Source organism: Dermacentor albipictus, chromosome 1 (genome assembly GCF_038994185.2).
Source record: "Dermacentor albipictus isolate Rhodes 1998 colony chromosome 1, USDA_Dalb.pri_finalv2, whole genome shotgun sequence".
NCBI lineage: Eukaryota > Metazoa > Arthropoda > Arachnida > Ixodida > Ixodidae > Dermacentor > Dermacentor albipictus.
The window spans coordinates 221,459,563-221,483,161 of record NC_091821.1 but is presented as its reverse complement, the minus strand read 5'-3'; the positions used below and the strand labels follow the sequence as shown (position 1 = coordinate 221,483,161).

The window sequence follows — 23,599 nt, the reverse complement described above, 5'->3', positions numbered from 1 at the left end:
GCAAACCGGCCCAAAAGGCATATTTCACACAAATATTTGACTGCAGCAGCCTGTGTCAGTTTTCCAAACAGATTCATCATGCCTGTTTCTCAAGCAAGAAGCCCCAGTAAATTGCTCAAGTGAGTTGAACGTGTAGCACGGAAAGGGAATCAATATTGGTACAGTCCTTTCTGTGTGCTGCGAACAGCTGTAAACCTCAATCAGCTTTGCTTCAAGTTACCGCCACTTAAATTCAACCGGTGAAGAACAGCCCAATTTTGAGAACCAGTTAAAAACGCAAGTGGTGCTGGCCGAATCTAAACTGCAGTGGTAGTTAAGTCCTCGTGTTATTGCAAAGGGTTTCTGTGAAGAAAAAGAAAAATTCGATATTACACCGTGAACTATTCGTTGTGAGCAAACATGTTTTAGCGGGTTAAAATCAAGATAAATGTTGTAGAAGTATTATATAGTCAGCGTTTATTTGTGACACGCATATTGCACCATGGTGGGTATGGAATCTTAACTAGATTCTTATGTGCTGTGGCTTTGCGTCTATGCTTTTATTATTCACATGAACTACCATTGGAAAGTGTAGATCCGCGCATTTAAACCCCGTAATGGGCTGGTCTGAGCTCCCTCGGGTGGCACTATAGCGTTGCCTTCGAGAAATAGATTGTCGTCTAGGAAATAAGCTCCTTGATTACATTTTCGTGAACGAAGACATTGTAAAATATATATTTGAGAGGCCCGTCATAAGTATACAAGCATTGGGAATGAGAGCGAACAAACGGAAACACTGCAGAAGGCATCCGGACACCGCCCGAACTGCAGCAGACGACAGGCACGAGTCCGTGCCCCGACTTCACGTGAGCAGCGCTCGCAGTGCCCCTTTAGGTCGTTAAAATTAAAATTAAATTATGGGGTTTTACGTGCCAAAACCACTTTCTGATTATGAGGCACGCCGTAGTGGAGGACTCCGGAAATTTCGACCACCTGGGGTTCTTTAACGTGCACCTAAATCTAAGTACACGGGTGTTTTCGCATTTCGCCCCCATCGAAATGCGGCCGCCGTGGCCGGGATTCGATCCCGCGACCTCGTGCTCAGCAGCCTAACACCATAGCCACTGAGCAACCGCGGCGGGTCCTTTAGGTCGTTCTCGGGGCTAATACCCATAGTGTTTCTCACTACATTACCTAGAGGGAAATCTGGCGATGCTGCGCTGTGGTATACATGGGAATGCCGGTATATTGCGACTTCGGATTGGCATCGTTCTCGCAGAGACAGGACACCTTGAAGACGCGCTTGGCAAGCAGCGTTCCGTCTGTCACAATGATTCATTTTCTACTAAAACAGCACGTGAAAAGCTGTTTTGGCTTTATTATTATACGAAAACATGTTTTGTTTAACTGTGAGAACTTGTTATTGTGTGTATGAATACATGTTACGTAAAAAGTATCAGCGGGCCACTAAAGTTGGAGGACAGACGACAACGTTCGCACTCGCTTTGAAACAGTTTGTAGTCTGTTCTTGCTTTTCTTCGCTTGGTCATGCACTGTAGGTGAGTAAAGATGTAATATGCATGAATGGAAACATTTTATGAAGATTTTACTTTGAGAACGCAATATTTGTGTAGCCATATCCACATTTTAGATGAAGCCTCTTACAACACCAGCCAACACGAGCCTCGCAGACACATATACCATCATTCCCATGACGGAACGGTGCCCCCTTAAGAAAATCCCATAGACAGTGGCGCCAAATTTCCCTCTAGGTGTTATAGTGAGAAACTCTATGCTAATACTCCAGGCATACACGAAGGGAACGAGCACGTGCGGCAACTGAGCGAGCCAGAGCGAGCGGCGTCCTGGCCGTGACGTCACTTGCGAGAGGGCACTACTTCAAATTCTCGCCGCCAATAGGCTGTTTCACATGGTGCGATTGGGGCGAAAGAAATCGTTCTGCCGCGCACGTCGCAGAGCGATTTTCGCTGACAGCTTTCACATGCGTTTGCGGCAGCGCGATATCAGCCGCAGCGATGCGCAAGGTTGCATCCTGCTCACGAAGTATCCATGCCTCCATTGTTAAATAAAAACAAAATGCAAACTAGTCAAATATTCGAATTTCCATATTTTTATTCGATAATAGAATAGGTACGCCATTTTTAATGTTTAAAAGCGTTGAGACTTTATGATAGCTTGCACATACGGTGAGTGAGGCGCTGCAAAACACTGCAAGCATGAGCGTGCGGCATGGCATGCGGCGTTGGTGGGGTGGTTCCGTTTAGTACATTCTAGTTTCATTGTTGCTATGGGAGTCGCAATTTTTTTCCCTGGATGAGTATTTGCTTTTGCCGCAGAACAAACTACTGTTGCGTGTGCATGTATATAAGCAGCTGGCACAATTTGTAGCGATGAAGAAGTTGACGACGGCGGCGATGAAGTGGGTACGTGCCTTATGTTGAAGCGCCTCCTTCTTCCGACCTGGATAGCGTGCAGCTTCTCCTTTCAAACGAATTGTTTAAGCGGAAGAAAAGAAAAATGTTCATGAAGCTCCCAAGTTGCCTACACTTGTGGGTACGCCCTGAACATAGCTAGAAATGACGCGCGACATTCCTCTACAACGCTACCAACGCGCGGTAAAACACACATTGCCCCTCCCACATCGCGCCGATCGCTGCGACTGAGCGACCAACTTGTTGGAATCCAGTCGCGGAGAGCCCACGACGTCGCGGCGGTCGCTGAGCGATGGAATTCGCTGTGTCGCTGACTGAAAATCGCGCCATGTGAAACAGCCTAATAGCTGCCCGCCGCGGCAGCTTCATTGCAATTCTCGCCGGCCCGTCTCAGTTTCTCCATTCGATACCAGAAAATCTCCGAGGTCGTCATACGCGGCATTCAAAGCTATCACAGCAAATCCTATTGCGATAAGCATCTTCGCCTATCTGTTTCACAGCGGGTGGTGCCGTCGGAAGCACCTTTTAATAGACGATAACTGAAACGTGCAGCCCTTCCCTGCTACAGACTGCGATCGTTTACGTTTTCGGGCCGCTAGATCCTATGGGAACAAGAAAAGGCGCGAGGCGCGCGCGATCGAGAACGCCAGTCTCACGTGAAAACGACGGCGCGCACAGTTTCTTAAGCCGGTGCCAGCAAATCTCCGCCTGGGTCATCGCACGCCGCATTAGCAGCTATCGCCGCCAAACCTGCTGCGATAAGCATCTTCACCTATCTGTTTTACAGCGCGTGTGACTTAGTACCATTGGCCGCGTACTGCACGCTAATAGTAGGCGACAATCCAAACGCGCCGCCGTTCCCTGCTGCAGGCGGTGCAATGTGGGCATTACGTTTCGCTGCGGCGGTATCTGGCGTCGCCCACAAGCTCGATTTCGTTTCGGTTCGCTGTCACCCTCTTGAAACACCACAAAACGAGTTTCGGGCCGCCGGAGCACCGCCAGCTCGACGCGTCTCGTGCCGCAACGATCCGCACGACGCTTCGTATTACGTAGATGTGAGCTATAGTTGAGAAGGTCAAATTTTTTTAGTTACTTCGCATGCTAAGTTTTGCCGGCTAGTACGTTTTTTCCCAAAACGTATGAACGAGGTTCTACTGTATGTTGGCCTCTGTTTCCATATGGATAGCATATTACTTCAATGAACAAAAATAAACAGTTTATTCACAGGAGTTCGTCCTTGCTTGACATGGCATCTTAGTGTTTTGCATTAAAGGTGCACTGACACATATTTTCTAAGTTGCAGAAACTCTACCATAGACTTCTGACACATACGATATTTTAAACTGATACTAACATTGTTTTGAAATGCCAAACTGGCAACATCAATGTTATCGTGATGTCATGATCAAAATTTGCTAACATCATGTAGTAATAAGGCTATGCATAATGGGCTTGCTCATTAAAAACAGACTGCTGTATGCGATTATGCTGACTAAGCTCCCGTGTGGCAGCCACAGCGTTCAGAGGAATGGAACTAGTCAATGTATCAGAACATCATGACGCACCCAACAACCAAGTACCGAAAGTGAGACTGGTTCACTGAATCAAGCATCATAGTAAATTATTTAGGGCACTCTGGCACATGCAAATATTTTTTCTTTAGATTATTCAGAACTTATTTTTTTTTTTAAATGTAGAAAATGCCGTTTCAGTACTGTCTTAAAACACTTTCAGTGTTGTAGCAGTGGCCTTGGCTTATAAACCAGCCATGAAATTTGACTCATGGTCACACTAAACACATTATGTTGCATGCAGCTTAGCTAGGATGAAAGTGAAATGGAGATGCCACTTTCATAGCTGCTCACGGTTGAGTGTTCTGCACATGGCTCACTTCAGCATCTGCTCAACCACTAAATAGAGCAGTCCAGAGAACCAACCAGCTATTAAAAGAGCTGCCTTGATGTGCACAGTTTGAAATTTAGAGTACAAATTTGTGAGCTAGAGTAAGTTAAGCTGCCACACACTTAATGTGCCACACATTCAGCAACAACACATATACAACACACATGTAGTTGGCCAAGTAGCAAACTTACTAGGATCCTTGAGTTGTCTGGTGATGAAGCAGCTGAAACAAGTTGAAAATAACATCTCCTTGACATCAGACCTCGACCCATGTCAAGTGTATCTGTTGGCATAAATTTAACATGCATTAACTGCGACTCCCCAAAAGCCTTCTACAAGAGCAATTAACTGCTCTAAATGTGATGCAAGTTCAATTCAAGCCATGTTATGTTACTTGAGGATATATTATGACATTTTCACATGACAATCACAATGTAAAGTAGAACACAGAATAATGTGATGGCTGTGCTAAGCTTCAGTAAAATGCACCACACAAACAACATACTAGTATGCTGGCTGGCAACATTTGGCCAATAATTCCATAGGTTTCCTAAATGTGTAATTTTTCAACAGTGAAAATAATTTGAAGTGACGAAAGCACTGCAATGGATTTTTTTAGCTGTAACTACGCTCCCTTGATAGATGGTCTTATGACAAATGCTCTAAATAAGTCCAAACTGAGCTGCCAATGCCTGTTCAGTACAAACAAACATGATGTATCAAAATGTAAGGCCAAGATGATATAATCCTGTATTTTGAGTACCTGATCATTCGACAGGAAGTTCATAAACACCATTCAATTTAAAGCTGGATGGCTCTGTCCAAATGCTTCTCTTTGCCAGTATCCTTACGAGACCTTGCCATTTTCCTAAAGTTTGTATGTATTTACATATCCTCAGCCCTCTTCATTCTTGAGTACTGACACAAAATATCTCACTTGTCTTCTTCAAAACCCTTTTGGATCCTAGTGGTGTCAACTGATGCTGCTACAGAAAAGATTGCACAATAATTAAGAAAAAAAAAATGATCGATTAGTTGATTGCTGGGGTTTAAGATCCTAAAGTAACACGGAGGGCTATGAGAGATGCTGAAGTGGCGGGCTAAAGATTTTGACTACCTGGGGTCCATAAATGTTCACTCAGTGTAAAACTTGAGTGTTTTTGCACTGTGATCCTTTTCAAATGCAGTCTCCACAGCCAGGAATCAAAGACATGACCATGTGCTAAGCAGCAGAATGCCATAGCTACTGAGCCTCCACAATGTTTGAAAAAAAATAAACATGACTACTTGTACTTTTGATGTGAAGCTTGTACAGGTAAGTAACAGATTGTGGGGTCAAATGCGATAAGGAATACTCTTTGTACAGAAAAAGTAAACCAAATGTATTAGTGGCACTCAAATTCCACTAAAGGAAATTGTCAGTGCCAAACCCCTTTAGCTTGGAGGATGACAATTTTATTGTACAATGAAACTGTTAAAAGAAAGAGAAAAAATGTTGCAAATGTTTTTCACATCATGACATAGTGGCTTCGTAATTTTAAGCTAGATACCCCTGGGACCTGGTTGTTGTCAACGTATTTCTCAGCTGTGCAATATGTCTTTCTTGGATTGCTTTTTAGAAGCCTTATACTCATTCTGTTTTGTTTTGAGGTCTAATTCTATTGAATTAGGTGTTCCCAAACATTTGTTCAAATTTTGAGAAGTAGCCCCACTGGACATCCATGTGCAAATATTACTCCTTGACAATGACAAAGGAGATTCAATAAACCTACAATTACAACCTCAATTAGATCGCTGAAGATCCCTTTGAGGAGCCCTGCCTGAGAATCTCTAGCACTCAACATGCACTGCAATGGAGAACAGGTTTCAGCACCTACGATATGCTTATATATATATTTTTTATTTGTTAGCATTGCTTTTCTTTGAATATTACAAAACCCTACATTGTGCTAGACAGAATTGCGAACTAATTTTGCTGCTCTTCCAACACAGGCACGTACCTAGGATACTTTTCGGAGGGGGGAGGGGGGCAACCCCAGGTATCTACTATGCAAATGAGGGAGGCAGAGTACTTTACTAGTAGAAATGTGAATAATGTCCATTATTCACCATAAAAACATGTAAACCCACAAAAGAGAAATGAAATAAGGTGTATTTTACAGGTATGCCTGTGTGATACACCTCTCCTTTACTTGGCAAACAAGGAACTACATCAAATGGACTTGCGCAGGAAAGAAGCGCAGGAAGAACACTGCCAAGAACAAGTAAAGAAGCCAAAGTGAAAAATAAAGATTACTTTAGCAGAATACAACTTAAAAAGAAAACAGCAGTTGGCAACCAAGGCCCACAAACACTGCGGAGTTGTGTTACTTCGCCAGCCAATCACAGAAGCAAACAAAACCGTTGTCAAGCAGCCTTTTCAAAATGGTGTCGTACTTGATACCTGCTATTCTGCTATTCTTGAAGTATTTTCATCGGCAGAAGCAATGAGGTGTGCAAGAGACATGGACAAAGTGTATAGAGCCGGAGCATTTCACTCTTCAAAAGTCTGCAGTGCCGTTCATTTCACTGCTGAAACCATTTTACTCACGAAACTTCACTGCCAACTGAAGTTAAACTTGACAATAAATAGTTGCATCGAAGCATGCATGTTATTTCAGTTCAATAAAGAATTAGGCTTTGGCCATTCCACTATAATAGGCGAGGCAAAAGGTGTAAAATTAGTGCTAATAATTTTATTTTTGCGGTTACCTCCTTATTTGGGTAAAAGGAAAAGTTTGAAGTACGAATTATTTGTAGACTCGCAGAGGAACAGTGGCTGGTGGTTATGAGGGCGTGGGTGGGGCTTCACTGCAGACTTAATTTGTATCCAACTATAGTATCATATTTTTAATTAGCTCTGGAAGAATTATAGAGAAATATATATTTGGGGAACAATCACAGTTCTTTTGGATTCCTTGTTTATGCTCTATGAAGTGAATTGCTACAACCAACTGATATTGTTATTTGGGAAGTTAAGTAATGATGCGTGGCTGCCAGTCCCGTACAACCGCGTAGGGTGCAAGATGGTGCGATTCTAGCCGTACTAACCCACCGCGGCAGGTTAGAAAAACACCTACATAATAACAGCAGAGAAGTGGCTACGTTAGGCGGCACGAATGATAACTTTAGAAGCCATATCATAAGAAGCCAACAAACACTGACACCAAGGAAAACATAGGGGAAATTACTTGCGCTTAATAAATGAAATAAAGACACAATAAATTAATGGAAATTTAAGTGGATGAAAAAACAACTTGCCGCAGGTGGGAACCGAACCCACAACCTTCGCATTTCGCGTGCGATGCTCTACCAATTGAGCTACCGTGGCGCTGTTTCTCCATCCACTCACTTTCTTGGGTATTTATGTGTCCTAGTAGAACCCTGGGAGTGTTAGCCAGCGTCACCACTCACAGACCTTGGCAGCGGACGTGGAACGTCCTTTTTTGCCGCAGGTGTCACGAGAACGTGATCTTCTTGGGTGAAAGCAACTGGTCAATAAACTCCCATATGCTACCTGAAGGCATCAATGTAGCCGGATTCGAGACCCTCGTTATGTAATAAACGAGTAGAAAGGGGGTTCATCGAGGGGCCTGATTTTTATTAGTCATATCATAAGAAGCCAACAAACACTGACACCAAGGACAACATAGGGTAAATTACTTGTGGTTAATAAATGAAATAAAGAAAGGATAAATTAAGGAAAATTAAAGTGGATGAAAAAACAACTTGCCGCAGGTAGGAACCGAACCCACAACCTTCGCATTTCGCAAAGGTTGTGGACGCTTTAGAAGCGTCGTTCAGAACACACGGAACTGTTCTCCACTTCCTTTTTCTGTTCTACTTATTTTTAAATAAAGACATGTCAATCCATAAATATATTTATAAAAAACCGTTGGAATTGTGAATCTTCGCTCTCCCTTCCTGTTTGGCTGTTGCCTTGGCTGTCTACCTTAATAGATCGCCTCATTTCTCAAATCCTTGCGACCCTTGTTTCCAGTTGGAATTTTGCACTAAAGGAGCTCTACAATTCGGGAAAAACCAGACGAGTTAACAGGTGACACTCATATTGCCTATGAGTTTAAGGGTTATTGTAGGGTTTGACGCTGTCTCATATTATTTTATTTTCCACCTTATCTAACCCACATCACGGGTATATGGTTCCGAGAATCCGTCAGCGTCGTGGTGTGCCATTACTCGAGGAAATAATGAAGCAAAAAGAAAAGTTAAACGCAATTGGAGTTTTCTCTGGCTACAACTCATTCAATGTGCGTACAGACCAGCTGACCACGAACCGAATCGCTTTTCTGGTCCCTGGATAAGTCTAAACAAAGAAGTTTGAACGAAGCAACAGTGATGCGTGTGATCGGTGAAAAGACGGTGACAACTGAATGCATATCGAGCTAATCGCGTGGGCACCCAATCAACGAAGAAACTGGCCTTCACACCCCAGGAGATGCCGAAAACTACCGCCATCCGAAAGGAGTGAAAAAGGCAGCAAAATGTTAACCGCCGAATAGCTGTCAAGTTTCAACATTGATTTGGCAGTGCTTTCGGAATTTGTGGGAGAAGTGGTGGCGTGAACGGGGAAGTTTACTTCCGACAGTATACTACAAAACGAAATGTTTCTCGTCTTCCAAATGAATGAAATCTCTCCCTAAAAAAATGTATTTTTTTTTCTCAAGCCCAAACACGTTTTCAAATAGTAGTATGTGTGACTACTGCAATTTATAACTATTAGTTTCTAGGCGTCGTCCCTAGATGGTGTCGCACACAGCGAGAAGAAAAAAGAAAGAAAGGACACGAAGAGTGGCGTACTTTTCAAGATGCAGCGACAACGTTCCAGTGGCTCGCTGGCACCGATGATGGGGTCGATTTCTCTGTACAACCAATGAATTATTTGTTTCGAGAAACAAAAATGGTGCCGAAATTTCTGCCATTTCTTCAGACGCATTTCGCACCGCCACCCGCTCTCCTCCTTCCTTGAGAAACGCCAGCGCAACAACCTAAGTTCTCAACGAAAGCGCCATTTTCTCGAATTAAACTATGAATTGGATCCAAACGTGCCATGCCGCAGCCGCCGGTGGGATCCAATCCAATCCACCAGATGCGCCATGCGAAGCCGTGTGATCGCTCCAAACTTCCCAGCTCCCGTCGGGTTCGGCGCCTAGCAGACGAAATGCTCAGTGGGAGGATGACTGACAGGAGCATGTCGTCATTTTGACGTCACCAAAAACGTGGCCGCGCCCCGCGATGTCAGCGCGGAGTAGGCCAATCGTGCGTGCCGATAACCGAACGAACGCGCCGAACAACCATCTCTGATTGCACCCCAGTTGTGCACTTGAGGAACTCTAGCCCCTTACCACGATTATGGAGCTGACTGCTACCTAATAAAGAAAAAAAAATTTGTGCCAGTACTCATTTAACTCCCTATCCTGTGCTATACTTGTCATGGAAGGTCGTACCAATATTGCCAATGACAAGTCACATTCATTCAGTCCGATGTTGTGCTGTTCCCTAAGCCAAAGACGAGCTATGGTCGGCATTGAGAGAAAGCTGCTCTCAAGAGCAGCTTTTCTTTTTATGCGAAAGCGTCAACTGACTCCTTGAGTGTAAAAGCCAATGTCTGTCGTGTGGAGCAGCGAAACGGCACTTAAATTGCCATTGGTTGCGATACCACATCACAAGCATGCCTCAACAAAGCAGAGCGGGTGAAAGGGAATGCTTGCTACTGCAGTAGCACACTAGGTATTGGATAAGGAGAGACGACATGCCGCGACGTCACGTCACCCTCGCTCTCAGAAGACGGTGCGCGGTCCGCATCTCTCTCTCTCACCCCCACTGGGCGTATCTGCTGCATGCACCTGCTGGCCTTGGTGGACGCTGCTGCTTGCTGGATCGGGCAGTACATACCGCTATAGTACATTACTCGCAGCACAAAACACGAGCGACTGATCAGCGGCATTCAATTGGTCATTAATGCTTTCGCATTCCCAACTCATAAGAATTGCTAAGGTGTCCTCGGATGTTTGTGTTAATCCTACCCAGAAACCAATCAAGTAATAGCAACACATCATGAGTGTGTGCAGTAATCACTCCTATGCTGGTGACTTATCTAAAGCAAAAGTATGAGTATCCACGCTGGTAATAGCAGGCAAACAAGAAGTGCTCCCTGGTGAAAAATAATCCAGAAGCTTTTTGCAGTTTTAAGCTAGACGAACCTGTGCATTAAAAGTAACTATTATGCAATTTGGACCCATAAGCTGCGTGTGCCTTACTGTTTGCTGAGCAATACTGGTGCCCCATTAATTAGGCATAACCTTGTCTTGAAAATTTGTATGTTAAATGAAAACAAGGCTAAAAACAACACAGCTGATATATGTAAAATGCGCAATGATAAGTGAGCACTCCTATCTTTGCTTTAAGTAATATTGTGCAAGCCCCAAATGCACCATAGCCCAGGAATTTATTGTGGAGCAGGAAGACATCAGACTGAGTAATGACGTAAACAGAGAACCCATATTTGCACCACTGCCAGTTATGCTACTTCATTCAGTATATGACATGGCCTTTCACACCTATTAGTATTCACTTGTCTCTAGAAGAAACCGATCATCAGGAGAATTGATGCACAAGTGCCTGTGCAAATGAAACAGCACACCTAGACCACAAAGAATGCATTATGTTGTCCATTACATTTATTTTCTTATTATCATTACCCTTGCCATTACAAATGAATGAAATAAAAAAAAGAAGAAGAAGCGGCAGCACCTGCACTGATCTCGCAATTATGTGAGCAGATGACGCACAACAGTGACAGCACTGAATGCACATGATCAAGCTCACTGATTATGTAATTTCACTTCAACAATTTACCAGCAACTGATTGTCAACAGCTTTTCCTTGCTGCCATGGGAAAGACCACACAAAAACAGGTCACAAACATGAATATGCACACACTGAGAGGGCTACATAGCAAAAGGAAATTGAGAACTCTTGGAGATATACAATATCTTCCAAAAGAGCAGCAAAGCAAAAGCATTTAGGTAAAAAATATAATGCCTACATATTCCGGTCACTTGCAGGTCATCATCCGAATCGTCTTGATAAAACACCTCCAGGGCACTGCTGAACAGTCGTGCTCGGTTAGCTTCAATGCTGCAAGCAGATACAAATACGGTGAGAAAAGTGACACTATGAATATGATTACCACAATACAATCTTTCTGTCTGATCAAAAGAAACCCAGCAACATGAGTATATACCCAAGCAGGCCATTCTGTTATTGTCTCATTTGCACTAGAGTGCCAGATTATTTTCGAGGGACACGTAGCTTGAGGCAGCCTAAACATAGAGAAGGCGCATGATGGTGACTGGGTCCGCTGTACTGAATTATTGGCTTTTTAATGCGACAGCGTTAAGAGCCCCGTATCGCAATAAAGCTGGTGTCAGCAACTTGTGTCGAACGTTGTTCACAAAAAATCATCCCGAACCATAACCATGCAGGTTCTCCGCATGGTGCAGAGGCATTACTGAACTAATATCCTCAACATCGTAATCATAAAGTATGACCACAACACAACCTACAGACATCGTAGCATCGGACTGCATGTTGAATATACCAAAAAACATAATTCTGTTATGTGGAAACTAAAATACAAACTTCTGTTCCAGCGTTTCTACCATTCAAGAGCGGTGCGGCCCGCTCGGTTCCTTGCAACAACACCATCCTGATGGCGCTTGCCTCCACAAGAAAGCTGTGGTTGTCAGGAAGTGTGACAAGTAGTCGGGGATCTTTGAATGCCATCGTGTCCCACTCTTAAAGGCGAAGCTTAAGCATCCTCCAAATTTTTATTCAGAACGTCTGACAATATTCACTAACTTAACGTTTTACTAATAATCAGAAGTGAAAATGCACATTCAAGCATCTTGATTAAATAGAAGCTGTGTGCCAAGTATCAAATTGTTTTTTTTTTTCAGTGAAGCAGAATAAGGTTACTGAATACAACATAGATTCCATGTTCACTGCACAAGTCCTATGGGGCTGAGTTCACAGCTACTGGAATGCATGCACAAACAAAGATGGTTCACAGAAAATCATTTACTCATTATATAAAATATCACAGCTCAGTGTAGCAAACCAAAGCCTCAACTACACATTACTAGCATCAGCAACCTAAAACAATACAAACAGATGTATTTTTTGGGATACACCCGCATGCCTAGTGGTCCAGTCCATGGTCCAGTAACGCACACCAGCTTATTTGATCCCACATGCCATTACTCTGCGCAATCGTACATGAATGCTCTCAGGTATTTGCCACTTTAGGAATAGGAATGTAACCTGAATTGTTCAATAATACTTACTATTCTAGGCATCTGAAATTTAAAACAGTGCATTACTGCTATCATTTTGTTACTCACAAATGCTTCTGACAAACAAATATGAAAAAGAAGGGCAATTATTTGAACACTTCGGTGCGGGAGTAATTTGGGGAAAAAAATGATGTCTACCAGCGAAAATATTTACTTCAAAAACATCACTTTAGGCTTCTATTCCAGCTTGCCCTGTCAGCTGCACACTGTTGGCACCACACTCACAAGCAATGCCCACTCCTGTAATCACTGGGCGCGGTTAAAATTCGAGCAAGTCTATATTTCTAAACTGACGGCGGTTCTAACTGTTTACACAACCCTTGAATAGCTAGACTGTTATCTGCAAGTATGACTTAACGACTGCTGTTGCGTTGTAGAAACCTCGGCGCCCTAACAAGGTATAAAATATATGAAAGATATTCATGACAGCTGCGTCGTTAATACCGATTGACAAGCTTTCAGTTTTTAGTAAGTACAGAAAATAAAATTTATAACGTGTTCGCACAAAGTGTTCCATCTTAACACCGTCGTGAACAACGTAAACGATCTACCGATTCCGGAAAAAAACCCAAACTCTTTAACACAGCAAATGACAATGATATCGCCATGCATATGTCCTAGACAAACTGGCCAAATAGTTAGGGTATGTGCCTGCGAAAATATACAATGCAGCCAAAAACTCACGTCAGAAGTTGCCAGAAATCCAAAACTGACATATCCTCCTCTGACATACTGGCTGGCGCAAGCTAAAATAGAAGCCTGCAGGCGATCGAGCTACACTAGCCCACTGGTCAGCGATTCCTCGAGAAAATACGATTCGAACGCGACCGTCTTCTTTTTCAACGCGCCCGACATGGCACGCGCACAGAAAACTGCGCCGCAAACGTGTAGTCGATGCACGAGCCAAAGTAATAGAGATAAGAAACATACTGACGTCCCGCATACAAAATTTCTACAGGTTTCTACTCTCTTACTATATATTTTATACGCACCTCCTTAGTAAAAATTGCAGAACCCTAGCGTAGCCAGAATCTTCGCTGTTCCGTCTACTCGCACTTTCACTTTCCGATGGGGGCCTTTCACACATCCTCCCTGAGCAAAGTTAAGCTCATGCAGTCATAGCAGTGTTATGGCGTTGGTTAAACCCTGCTAAAAATCGGTGGACCACCCTTAGTAGCTCAGCCAGACCCAGTAGCTATCTCCTAGTTGCAATAAACCAGCGCCTTTACTATCTTAGCAGGACCCGGTCATAAACAAATCTTCGCCTTCGTAAACAACTCGCTTGCTGCTACACCACCACAAACAGCACAAGCATGACACCACAACTGCACCAAAACATAAGAAAAAAAAAGCGTATGACGTCAGAAATTAGTAAAGATTGCTATCCAAACCTCACCCGTTCATTGTCAAAATTCTCTAGTTAAAAATGCATGCTTCCCATGCGGTCAACAAGCATGACTATAGTTAAAAGAGCAGCTTTATATAAAATAAACAGTGATGCATACAATCATGCTAGGTGGCGTAACAGTTTTTAGCTAAAAAAAAAAAAACTTTAATAATGTGCGATGGTTTCATTTTTCCGCAAAGAAAAGTGTTATGAAATTGCGTAAAATGCATCTGCGTAAATTAAATTGATATTGACCAGAAATCGAAGCAAATCATGCTTTAGTATATGGAGGAAAGCAAAAAAAAAAACATTTCTTCAGCTACTATGCTAATAATATCAAAATAATAAAATATATGGCTTAGTTACTGGATGAATGTTTAGTTATTATTTAATAAAACGTTTATGCTTTAATTATGCTTATTTTAATTTGTTCATATACAGCTTCGGGCTGCAGGTGGTGGCTGTGGTGGCGCTTTATTGTGGTCACGTGACGCCATCTTTGTCCAGAGAGGCAAATGGCGTTGTTGAGGAGCTGTGCTATTCGTCTCCTTCATGGAAATGACAATATGCCATTTTTTCACAGCTGAAAGTTGCCGTACGGTGGTTACAACAAGTGCACAAATGTTCTAGCTGCAAGTTTGTAGTGCGTCCGTGTGTTTCTGTGTCCTCGCCCGAATTTAGCCGCTAAATGATTGAGCTAAACACACGTGGATTTGTGTACATTCTCATCTTCATTCAAGTCCGCTCTTAAAGTACTTGCCAGGAGCATTTCTGGCTCTCTGTCAGGCATCGTAGTGTTTTAAGTAGTTGAGTAATAGCGATGGTAGTTAATATTGAAGCTGCTCTCATGAAAGGGGCGTTTCGATTAGCTAAAAAGTGCAATGTAAATGTCCTGTTTACCAAGTTGACGCTTCAGCCGAGACTGGAGAACGTTGTTTCTAACAGCCGTTCATGCAAGTAAGTTCCTGCAGCGGCTACTGTTAAAGTTCAGTTTCTTTTACTTCTGCTTAGTTGTGAAGGTCCGTGACTAATGTGCTTGATGGTATGTACAGAAATTTACGCATCTGTTATAGCAATGGATTTGGCGGGATAAGTTTCCCTGCGTAGGTTGTTGGTAAATCCTTATTCTCTATGGGTGAACATAAGCATGTTGCTTTTGTTATTATAGCTGACCTGTGCGTAAATATGAACATCAATAAAATAGTGACGCGCGCCTTGCTAAGTAATTTCTGGGGCAGTGAGACTGTGCGTATGACACTCCTGTCGTCATTAAGCTGTGTTATCAGTAACTAAAAGGACATTCCTATTTGTAATATGTGGATTTCGGTTCTGATGTCATGATTAACATGCGCTTTGCTTCTGTTCTTTTTATAGACAAGGTCGTCGACTTCTGTTGGTGATAGCTGCATGCGACTAAAAGTTTCCAGCATACAATGTCTGCTGCAGGCTCTTAGTCGTTCATAAATATGTTATAGAAAAGCGATGACAAACTAAGTAGATATGTAAGCAAGCAGTGACATGTGAAATGCAGTGTCTGACCGAAACAAAACCATGTTGCTTGTTTGCAGTAACTTTGGACTTCAGTGCACTCTAAATAGACAATAATATTTAGTATATTATGGGATTATTGAAAGCGTTCACCCCTTCGGCAGCAAATTGAAATATTTCTGATGTGCATGTTTCCTTGGGGGGGGGGGGGGGGGGTTCTCTTGTCCCACCTTTGCAGTAAAGTGAATTTTTAGTTTTGGGTGGTGTGTATGATATCAGTAGTAATGTGCAGAGAGGCCTCGTTGTTTAAGCCATTAGTAGCTCCTGTACATGCAAATTTTGCAGTCCTTTGTGTGCTGTTCACATCTATTTTGATGCACTTTTGAACTACCACATATATTTTAGGGTGAAGGAATGACTTGAAGGGCTGACATGTCTGATGCTCGCTTCCAAAACCTCTTGTCACGTGATGAGACACTTTTGGACAAAAACCACACAGTGAGCGAGATGCTCAGCAAACCAGCTGCATCCTGGGAGGAACAGAAGTTCGGTAAGTAGCGTGAATCATAATTGTGTGCATTCATTTGATTCTAATATTGGGAGTTGGACTTTTGAATGCGTTGTAAACAATCAAAACATTGCTAAGGCTGTTTGACAGTAAAAACAAAGGTTACATTGCTAAGCAGACGAGGATGAAGCGAGACACAAAACACGTACAGGTTGTGTTTTTCGTTATCAGAAAGTTGGGTAGTACTGCAGAATATGTGAGTGTTGTCACCTGTGCTATACTCCCCCATGTTTTTTAAGAGGAACAGAATAGCTTAGTGTTAAAATTTGCAAGCAGTGCTGGGCGACTTTAGAAGTTCTTACATCCATTATCAGAATTAGAGGCGGGTGCCTTCATATTGACTAGCAAGTTCTTTATATTTGGTATATTTGTTCTTATCAGGTTGTATTTGCAAGCAAATACACAACCACAAGTTATGCCTTGTGGCCATGTGTGTGGATTGTAGAGAATGACTAATGTACAAAGATTTAGAGGGGTTTATTTGCACTGGTGGTAGAGTTCAGTATGAATTTGTTATGCAGTTAAACCTCGAATAACGAAGTAGGTAAAATCGACAATTTGCTTCGTTATATCGAAATTTCGTTGTATTGAAATTCCCCCGTTTATGCAAATAAGTACAGTCGCCGATAAATTTTTCTTACACGGAGAGGGGCCGCAGTATTTTCGAAGTTATCGGGCAATCGAATAAAGCAAAAAATAAATTCGTTTTGAGGAATTGTGACGAATGATATGGTTTCATGCCACGTTGATACCTTCACATGGGCGGTACGAATTAAGCGAAGCCAACCACGCTTTCGCGTGCATTCCGCCCCCGCGGCTGATAGCGTTACCCGCACTGGGACGACGCTATCATGAAAAGCGTCGGCAGCGGGGAGCGAATGCATCGTCTGCCTCGTTCCAACGAGTCACCGAAACTCGAGATTACGCAACCTCCAATACTAAACGTGCGGGAATATAGCTTACATGATGCCACGCCGTCTCGGCACGCCCACTCTTTGCAAACGCGGCAGATTACCTCTAAAGCAGGGTGCGCGGCTGCGTATGCCCTCAGCCTCGTCCGAGACTCGCGCAAGAAATCGGGACGCCGCCAACTTACCCCCTGCCCCTCGCGCGCGCTTGATCGCGTTATCGCGAGCTCGCTCCCCTCCCCCTCTTTCTTGTTGCTCGCGCGGAAAGACGGCGCATGTGAAGCCGCCAACTTTCTTGCCTCGCCTTCGTACGCTTTCACTCGCGCCTAAAGCACGAAGTGCGCGCTTCGCGATAGGATCCTATCGCACACGGACTTTATGCTGAACATGATGCGGCTCCACTTCGGCGGTCGCTTTTGTCCCGCCGCACGCGATTTGAGAGAGGTATGCAAGCAGCCGCTTGTACTTGTTATTTGACCATCTGCGTCCGCGGAAGTTTCGATTTATTCTAGGCATTCCTTTAAAGCGAAATTTCATTATATTGAAATCGCACACAAACACACTTCATTATATCGAGGTTCTAAATACATGGTGTCCATGACAAGAGGTTATGAAAAGTTAAATACTTTGCTATATCGATAATTTCGTTATATTGAAGTTCATTATATCGAGGTTTTGATTACTGGTGCCTGAAGTAAAATTATCGTCTGGTAGATGCAGAATCCTAGTGCTTGTGCTGCCTGCTCATTTGTTGGCTGTATGTGTGTAGTTTTAATGCAGAAAACCTGCAGTGGCAGACTTAAAACATTGCAAGGCTTCTGAATGAACATTTTTGTTCATGTGTATTTCATAAGAGAACATACAGATGAACAATTAATCTTGGCTGTTATATACTGCTAATGATATAGCTAAATTATCCTTTAGGGTAAACATTTCGATGGATGTATGTTTGTTAGACGTGTATGGTGAATATTTGCAAATAAGAAGAAAATGAGGGATTTTGTGCAATTCTCTACAACTGTGATAATCGTTATACCATGTCACAGTAGCCACACAGCTGCTCAGGCTGCATGGTTGAAAACTTTAGAATCTAGACACCAAAAACTTTTTAAATAGCAAGATTTATTGAATGCATTATGTTAGATAGTCATTACATTATTTTCTTTATAAGAATGTGGTTTAAAAAGCTCTCTGTTTGAAGTTGAAAAGTTATTTGGTGAGGAGTATTTTTTTCAATACCCATTGTTGGGGGCACAAATTATGTCAGCATTTTTTTAGATTTCCACAAATAAAACGAAAACAAGGCATTCTTTATTGGTCAGTAACCATGTAATGTGTCAAAAAAGTAATAAAATGTTTTCCATCTCATTAGGTGTTCTGAATGTTATTAACGACGTCATCAGTGACATATGCGTCAAGATAAAGCTTTTTGCAGATGACTGCATCTTGTACAACGAAATATGCAATTCAAATGATCAGGAAGCTTTAAACACGGCGCTGTCTACAATAGAAACATGGTGCTCGAAATGGCAGATGAGTATTAACCTTGAGAAGACATTTGCAATGACCATTACTTGCAAAACGAATCCCTTAACCCCTAGTTATAGCATTAACAACCAGTCTTTATCAGTCGTGTCTACGTACAAATACTTGGGAGTAGTAATAACATCAGATCTTAGGTGGAATGAACATGTAACATACATTTATAATAAAGCAGTGAAGAAACTAGGCTTTTTAAGGCAATCAATACTAAACACTTCACCTGAAATAAAACTTTTAGCATATACAACATTCATCCGACCCATTCTAGAATAAGCTGCGATTGCTTGGCATCCACACACACAAACCAACATCACTAAAATTGAGAAAGTCCAAAGAAAATCAGCCAGGTTTATTTTCAATTCGTACAGCTGGCGCACGTCTCCATCATCTCTTCTAAAAGCTGCAGAACTGGAAAGCCTTGCAATAAGGTGTTACCGGGACAGAATGAAATTTTTCTTCTTACTCTATAACAGTCAATTAGAAATAGATAAAACATATATTCTACCGACTAGCCACCGCCCACGCGCTCTTATCACAACAAAAAGGTTAGAGATTTTTCCTGCAGGACCAACGCATTTAAAAATTCTTTATTCCCGCGCACAATTTCTGAATGGAACACATTACCTGCCACAACTGTCGACTGTCCAACAGTTTCAACCTTTCTTTCTGCACTTTGTGAATAGACCATAGCGTTCATCCCTCGTATTTACCAGTCAAATCATGATTGTGAAAAAGTTTCTCTTATGTTGTTTGTTATGCAGATTCTTGCTCAATGTCTGTTATCTTGTTTGATCTTCTTTCATACTTGTTTTTTTGTTCCAAATGCCTGCTCCTGCCTAAGGCCAGGTAACAAGGCTAGCAGTACTTGTACAAATAAATAAATAAATGTAGATCAGCAAATAGCAGCACATACAGCTTGAGCAAAGCACTTGTATCACATTCTTCTGCTGTCCTCAGGCTGCGGTCTCTTAGCTTCACTGATTTGGAAGGTGTGAAGTGTCTGCAGCGAGAGTCCACCTGACAGATGTACTTACTGATGATTGCAAATATCCAGACGTAATGGCAGAAGATAAGGGTACCAGTGTCAGTATCAAAGCTTTTGGAGTGTCAAAAAGGCTATTATTCAGTGTTGTCATACTGTTTGTATGTGCACCCCATTGCAAAAAAAGTTAATGCCAGCTAGCTGGTATTTACTTTTTTTGACACGGAATTGTACATGCTTTTCTCAGCAGGAACCCTTTGATTTGCTGGTTAGCATTGTTTTGTTTGCCATTGTGTCCATTTTTTGTGTTGTACATTTGATGTGAAATCTGGCAAAAATCCAGGGGCTAAAATGATTGTCATGATGCAAAGGTTTTCTCATTGCAGTCAATGATGTTCTTCAAACAGAAAAACTTGTTTAGAAGCAGTTCTGCATATACAGTTGAACATTGTAATAACAAAGTCGCATTGGCCACAAAAAAAAAAACTTCGTTATATCCCATATTCGTTATAAGCATACACATAGATATCGGTGGGAAAAAATATCAGTCAAGTCTACGCAAAAGAAATGCCAGCAGAGTTTCCCCAATGGGCCAGCAAAGGATCTCTTGTGGATTTTGATGACCCTTGGACATGTTGCCGTGATGCTGTGAGGCACGGGAAGAACAGTAAATTACACACGCAGTCTCTGCACTGCCGTAAATAAAGAACCATGCAGTCTGTGTTATCGTGTGTAATCAACACATTGGCTTGCTGACTGTGGTCCAACCAAGTCAAGCCGCCGCTGGCCAAAACATGCATGCTGCTGACAGACTTCTCTCAAGCATGGAAAGGACCGCACGTGGTTCTGAACTTAGCTGCTATGGCTGTCAGTCTAGCCTGTGCATCCGATCCCACAGTGAATTTACGACACGGTCTATGAATGCGAACATAAAAAGCATGTGGAAACCATCGACTATAACTGTTTGTCAATGTAAGCAAATAGCCTGAACGACCGACCGAGCTGTCAACCTAACCCATGCGTCAGATCTCACAGCTGATTGCTGATAAGGTGTACGATTGAAAACATGCAGAAAGTGTGCAGAAACCATCGACGACGATAGTCAATGTAAGCGAATAGCCTGAACTAGCAGGCCTCCCTGCAACTCGTTTGTGCCAGAGCACGTGCCCTTTCCTATGGCGCCTTTGTGTCGCAAGTCCAACTGAAGACATTTGTTGTATTTGCCCGAGTGTCGTGCGCATATGGGAGATGGGAGAAAGACATCTCGTATCTTGGAATCTGCCTTTCCCTAGGTACTACAGTACGGCAGAGAACACACTTTGCTCCATCTGTCCCTATATAGCTGAGCTGCACTACATGACAGCGCATAAATACTCTGGAAGAAACCTGCTGTCTGTCTATTTTATGGCGTAACGGTCACAGTTCTGCACTTGCGATTGGGAGGTCCGTTGTTGGAATTGCGTGCTCGATGCGGTGTTTCTATTTTTTTTAGTTACTTTCGTTGTGTAATGAAGCAGACGTGCCCCTAGCTGTGTTGTCACTGGTGTGTTGAGAAAGAAGAATACCCGTGCCACGAGATTGTGCAAGAGCCCGGGTTGCTCACACATACTGTGCACTATGCTGTACCTTCGAGCAGTTATCGTTTTTATAGTAAACCTCATTACTTTTGGTGGAAGTGCCGGGATCCCCTGCCTCGTCCTGGAGCTATGCACTTCGATATTGCCCACCAGATTTTCCAACACCATGCATACAGCCATAGCGCAGACTGAGCTGACAGCAGCAGCCCCTATCATTTGTGCTGGTGTACTTCGCCAGTGGGATCCGGCCATTTTCAGCGCTACTGGAAAACACAACGTGGAAGACTGGCTGTCATCGTATGAACGCTTGAGCATCCATAACAAATGGAACAACCAGATGTAGCTGAACAGCATATTTTATCTCACTGATGTTGCCACCCTTTGGTTTAAAAATTATGAATCTGATATTATGAGCAGGTCCACGTTTAAGACCCTTTTTAGTGAAGTGTCTGGATGGCCCACAGTACGTAACCTTTGCGCCGAACAGCGTCTACGCCAGCAAGCACATCAGCTGGGTGAGACGTTTCCCAGCTACATTGAGGATGTGCTCGACTTCTGGAACTGCATGAATCCCATCATGACAGAGGATGAGAAGATCAAGCACATTCTCGAATGAAGTCGGTCTGTGTTAGAGCTTTGATGAGCTGTGCTGTCAATGCACCATCGCCCGCCAAAACGTACTGCAAGCGGATTCTATCTTGGGCGTTGCTGTTGCCACCGGCCACCCCGGCCCCTCCTTGCTCTTTCATCACATAAAAGATTTCTTTAGAGAGGAGCTGGCTTGCTAGTTCACTGCTGCCTCACGGACAGGAACCTGCCGCAACTTTCGAGTTCGGCCCTATAGCAAGCCATCCAAACCCAGATTTCTGAGGCAACTCCTGCCGTTCCTGCCGTTCACCCAGCAACTACTGTGATTGCGCCGCTATCCTATGCCGACTACCCTCCCCGTTTCCCACCTCTGCCGCCTAACTGCACCGCAGTGATAGCACAACCCCCTCCGGCATTTTTATTCTTAGCGCCTCATGCGTCCAGCTCTAGTTCCTGTTCTGAGGCAGTCACTGTAGTTTTTTTTCGTCCTGCGGACACATTACACACACGAGACAACTGCCCCTCTGCTTCGCCTGTGGAATTGCTGGCCATTTTGTGCTCTACTGTCGCCACCACATTCTGGCTACCCATGGCCCCTTCGATCCGCCTAGCTACATGCTGCAACACACCACCACTTCTTAATCTTCACCAAGACCTTTAGACTCCGATCGCCGCCAGAACACTTTTTGTTCTCCTCCTCCTCATTGACGGTCGCTTTCGCCTATGCATTGTCGTCCCCTTACTGTCGAGGGAAACTGATAAGTGCAGTTCTGGAGGCAAGAACTGCAAGTGTTTCAATCTCTACAAGACTTCTGTTTTCACTGGAACATGTTATTAACGTAGTGTATATGTTGAGGGAGCCACTGCACTAGCACTTGTCGATACCGTAGCCGCCGTTTCTGTCATCAACGAAAATAATTTTCGCAAGCTCAAAAAAGTTATGTCACTTTGTGGCATGGTACTCTCTACTGCTAGCACGCAGCATTTTCATCCATCAGCCATGTGCACAGCCCGTGCCATCATCCAAGATGTTCTGCACATTGAGTTTTTTATGTTGCCCTCCTGCTCTCGTGACCTCATCTTCGGATAAAATTGTCTGTTGTGTCATAAGGCCGTCATCTATTGTTCTTGTGTGGAAGTGGCGCTTTTGCCACTCTGTGGCTTACCATCGGCCGGCACTTGTCTCATTACAAGCAAACTCTTCGTTTGTGCCGACACAAACGTACCCCTGTAAATGTCAGTGCTAGGTGCCACTGTAGTATTGACACCATCTGACGTGTTCGCTCAATGCAAAGGCAATTTTCTCCTATTTGCTGTCCTCACTGTTACCTCAGGGGCCACAATGATGCTGGTTTCCAACCACTACTCATACTCAATCGTTTCACTGAGTGAAGAGACCTCAGGACATGTTCAAGATGTCCATTGGGTTGAAGATATTGATGTCCTGATGACTCTGCGCATAGTCACATTGGTGCCATCACTTCTGTCCCTGGCCCATTGCCTCCAACCATGTTTGACTCCACCAACAACGCTGATCTTTCTCCGGCCCACCATGCCCAACTTCTAGATCTCCTACAAAAGTTTGTCTTTTCCTTTGACTGTCATCGGACATTGTTGGATCGCACGGCAACTGTGTCTCATAGCATAGACACTGGTTTACATGCCATGCCCCCTTGTGACATCGCCGTTGTCACATTACCATGGGTGAGCCCTGAATTATTAGAAAGCAATTGGACGACATGCTGCTTCACGGAGTCATTCAGCCTTCCCAAAGTCCTTGGTCGTCATCTGTGGTCCTTGTGCAGAAGAAA

At 43.3% G+C, this 23,599-nt stretch overlaps 2 protein-coding genes across 10 annotated transcripts in view; one reads left to right on the top strand and one right to left on the bottom strand.

Moving 5' to 3' along the window:
• The window catches only part of LOC135919908 (DDB1- and CUL4-associated factor 11), a 106,815-nt gene extending 92,554 nt beyond the window's left edge, over positions 1 to 14,261 (bottom strand). Inside the window, exons 1-3 of one of the 6 annotated variants that reach the window (XM_065453918.1) lie at positions 14,145 to 14,261; positions 11,440 to 11,531; positions 4,526 to 4,617 (exon numbers count right to left, since the gene is read on the bottom strand). In XM_065453918.1, the coding sequence (XP_065309990.1) occupies positions 4,526 to 4,617; positions 11,440 to 11,531; positions 14,145 to 14,152 (192 nt within the window). In that variant the 5' untranslated portion in view covers positions 14,153 to 14,261. Of the gene's footprint in view, positions 1 to 4,525; positions 4,618 to 11,439; positions 11,532 to 13,432; positions 13,590 to 13,740; positions 14,084 to 14,144 lie in introns of those variants that run through there. The other 5 variants (XM_065453920.1, XM_065453915.2, XM_065453917.1 and 2 more) reach the window with 5 other exon arrangements.
• Positions 14,262 to 14,651: 390 nt separating this feature from the next.
• The window catches only part of Pcif1 (Phosphorylated CTD-interacting factor 1), a 192,926-nt gene continuing 183,978 nt past the window's right edge, over positions 14,652 to 23,599 (top strand). For all 4 annotated transcript variants that reach the window (XM_070530929.1, XM_070530930.1, XM_065453879.2 and 1 more), the window contains exons 1-2: positions 14,652 to 15,092; positions 16,029 to 16,173. In XM_070530929.1, coding sequence (XP_070387030.1) covers positions 16,056 to 16,173 — 118 coding nt within the window. In that variant the 5' untranslated portion in view covers positions 14,652 to 15,092; positions 16,029 to 16,055. The remainder of the gene's footprint in view (positions 15,093 to 16,028; positions 16,174 to 23,599) is intronic.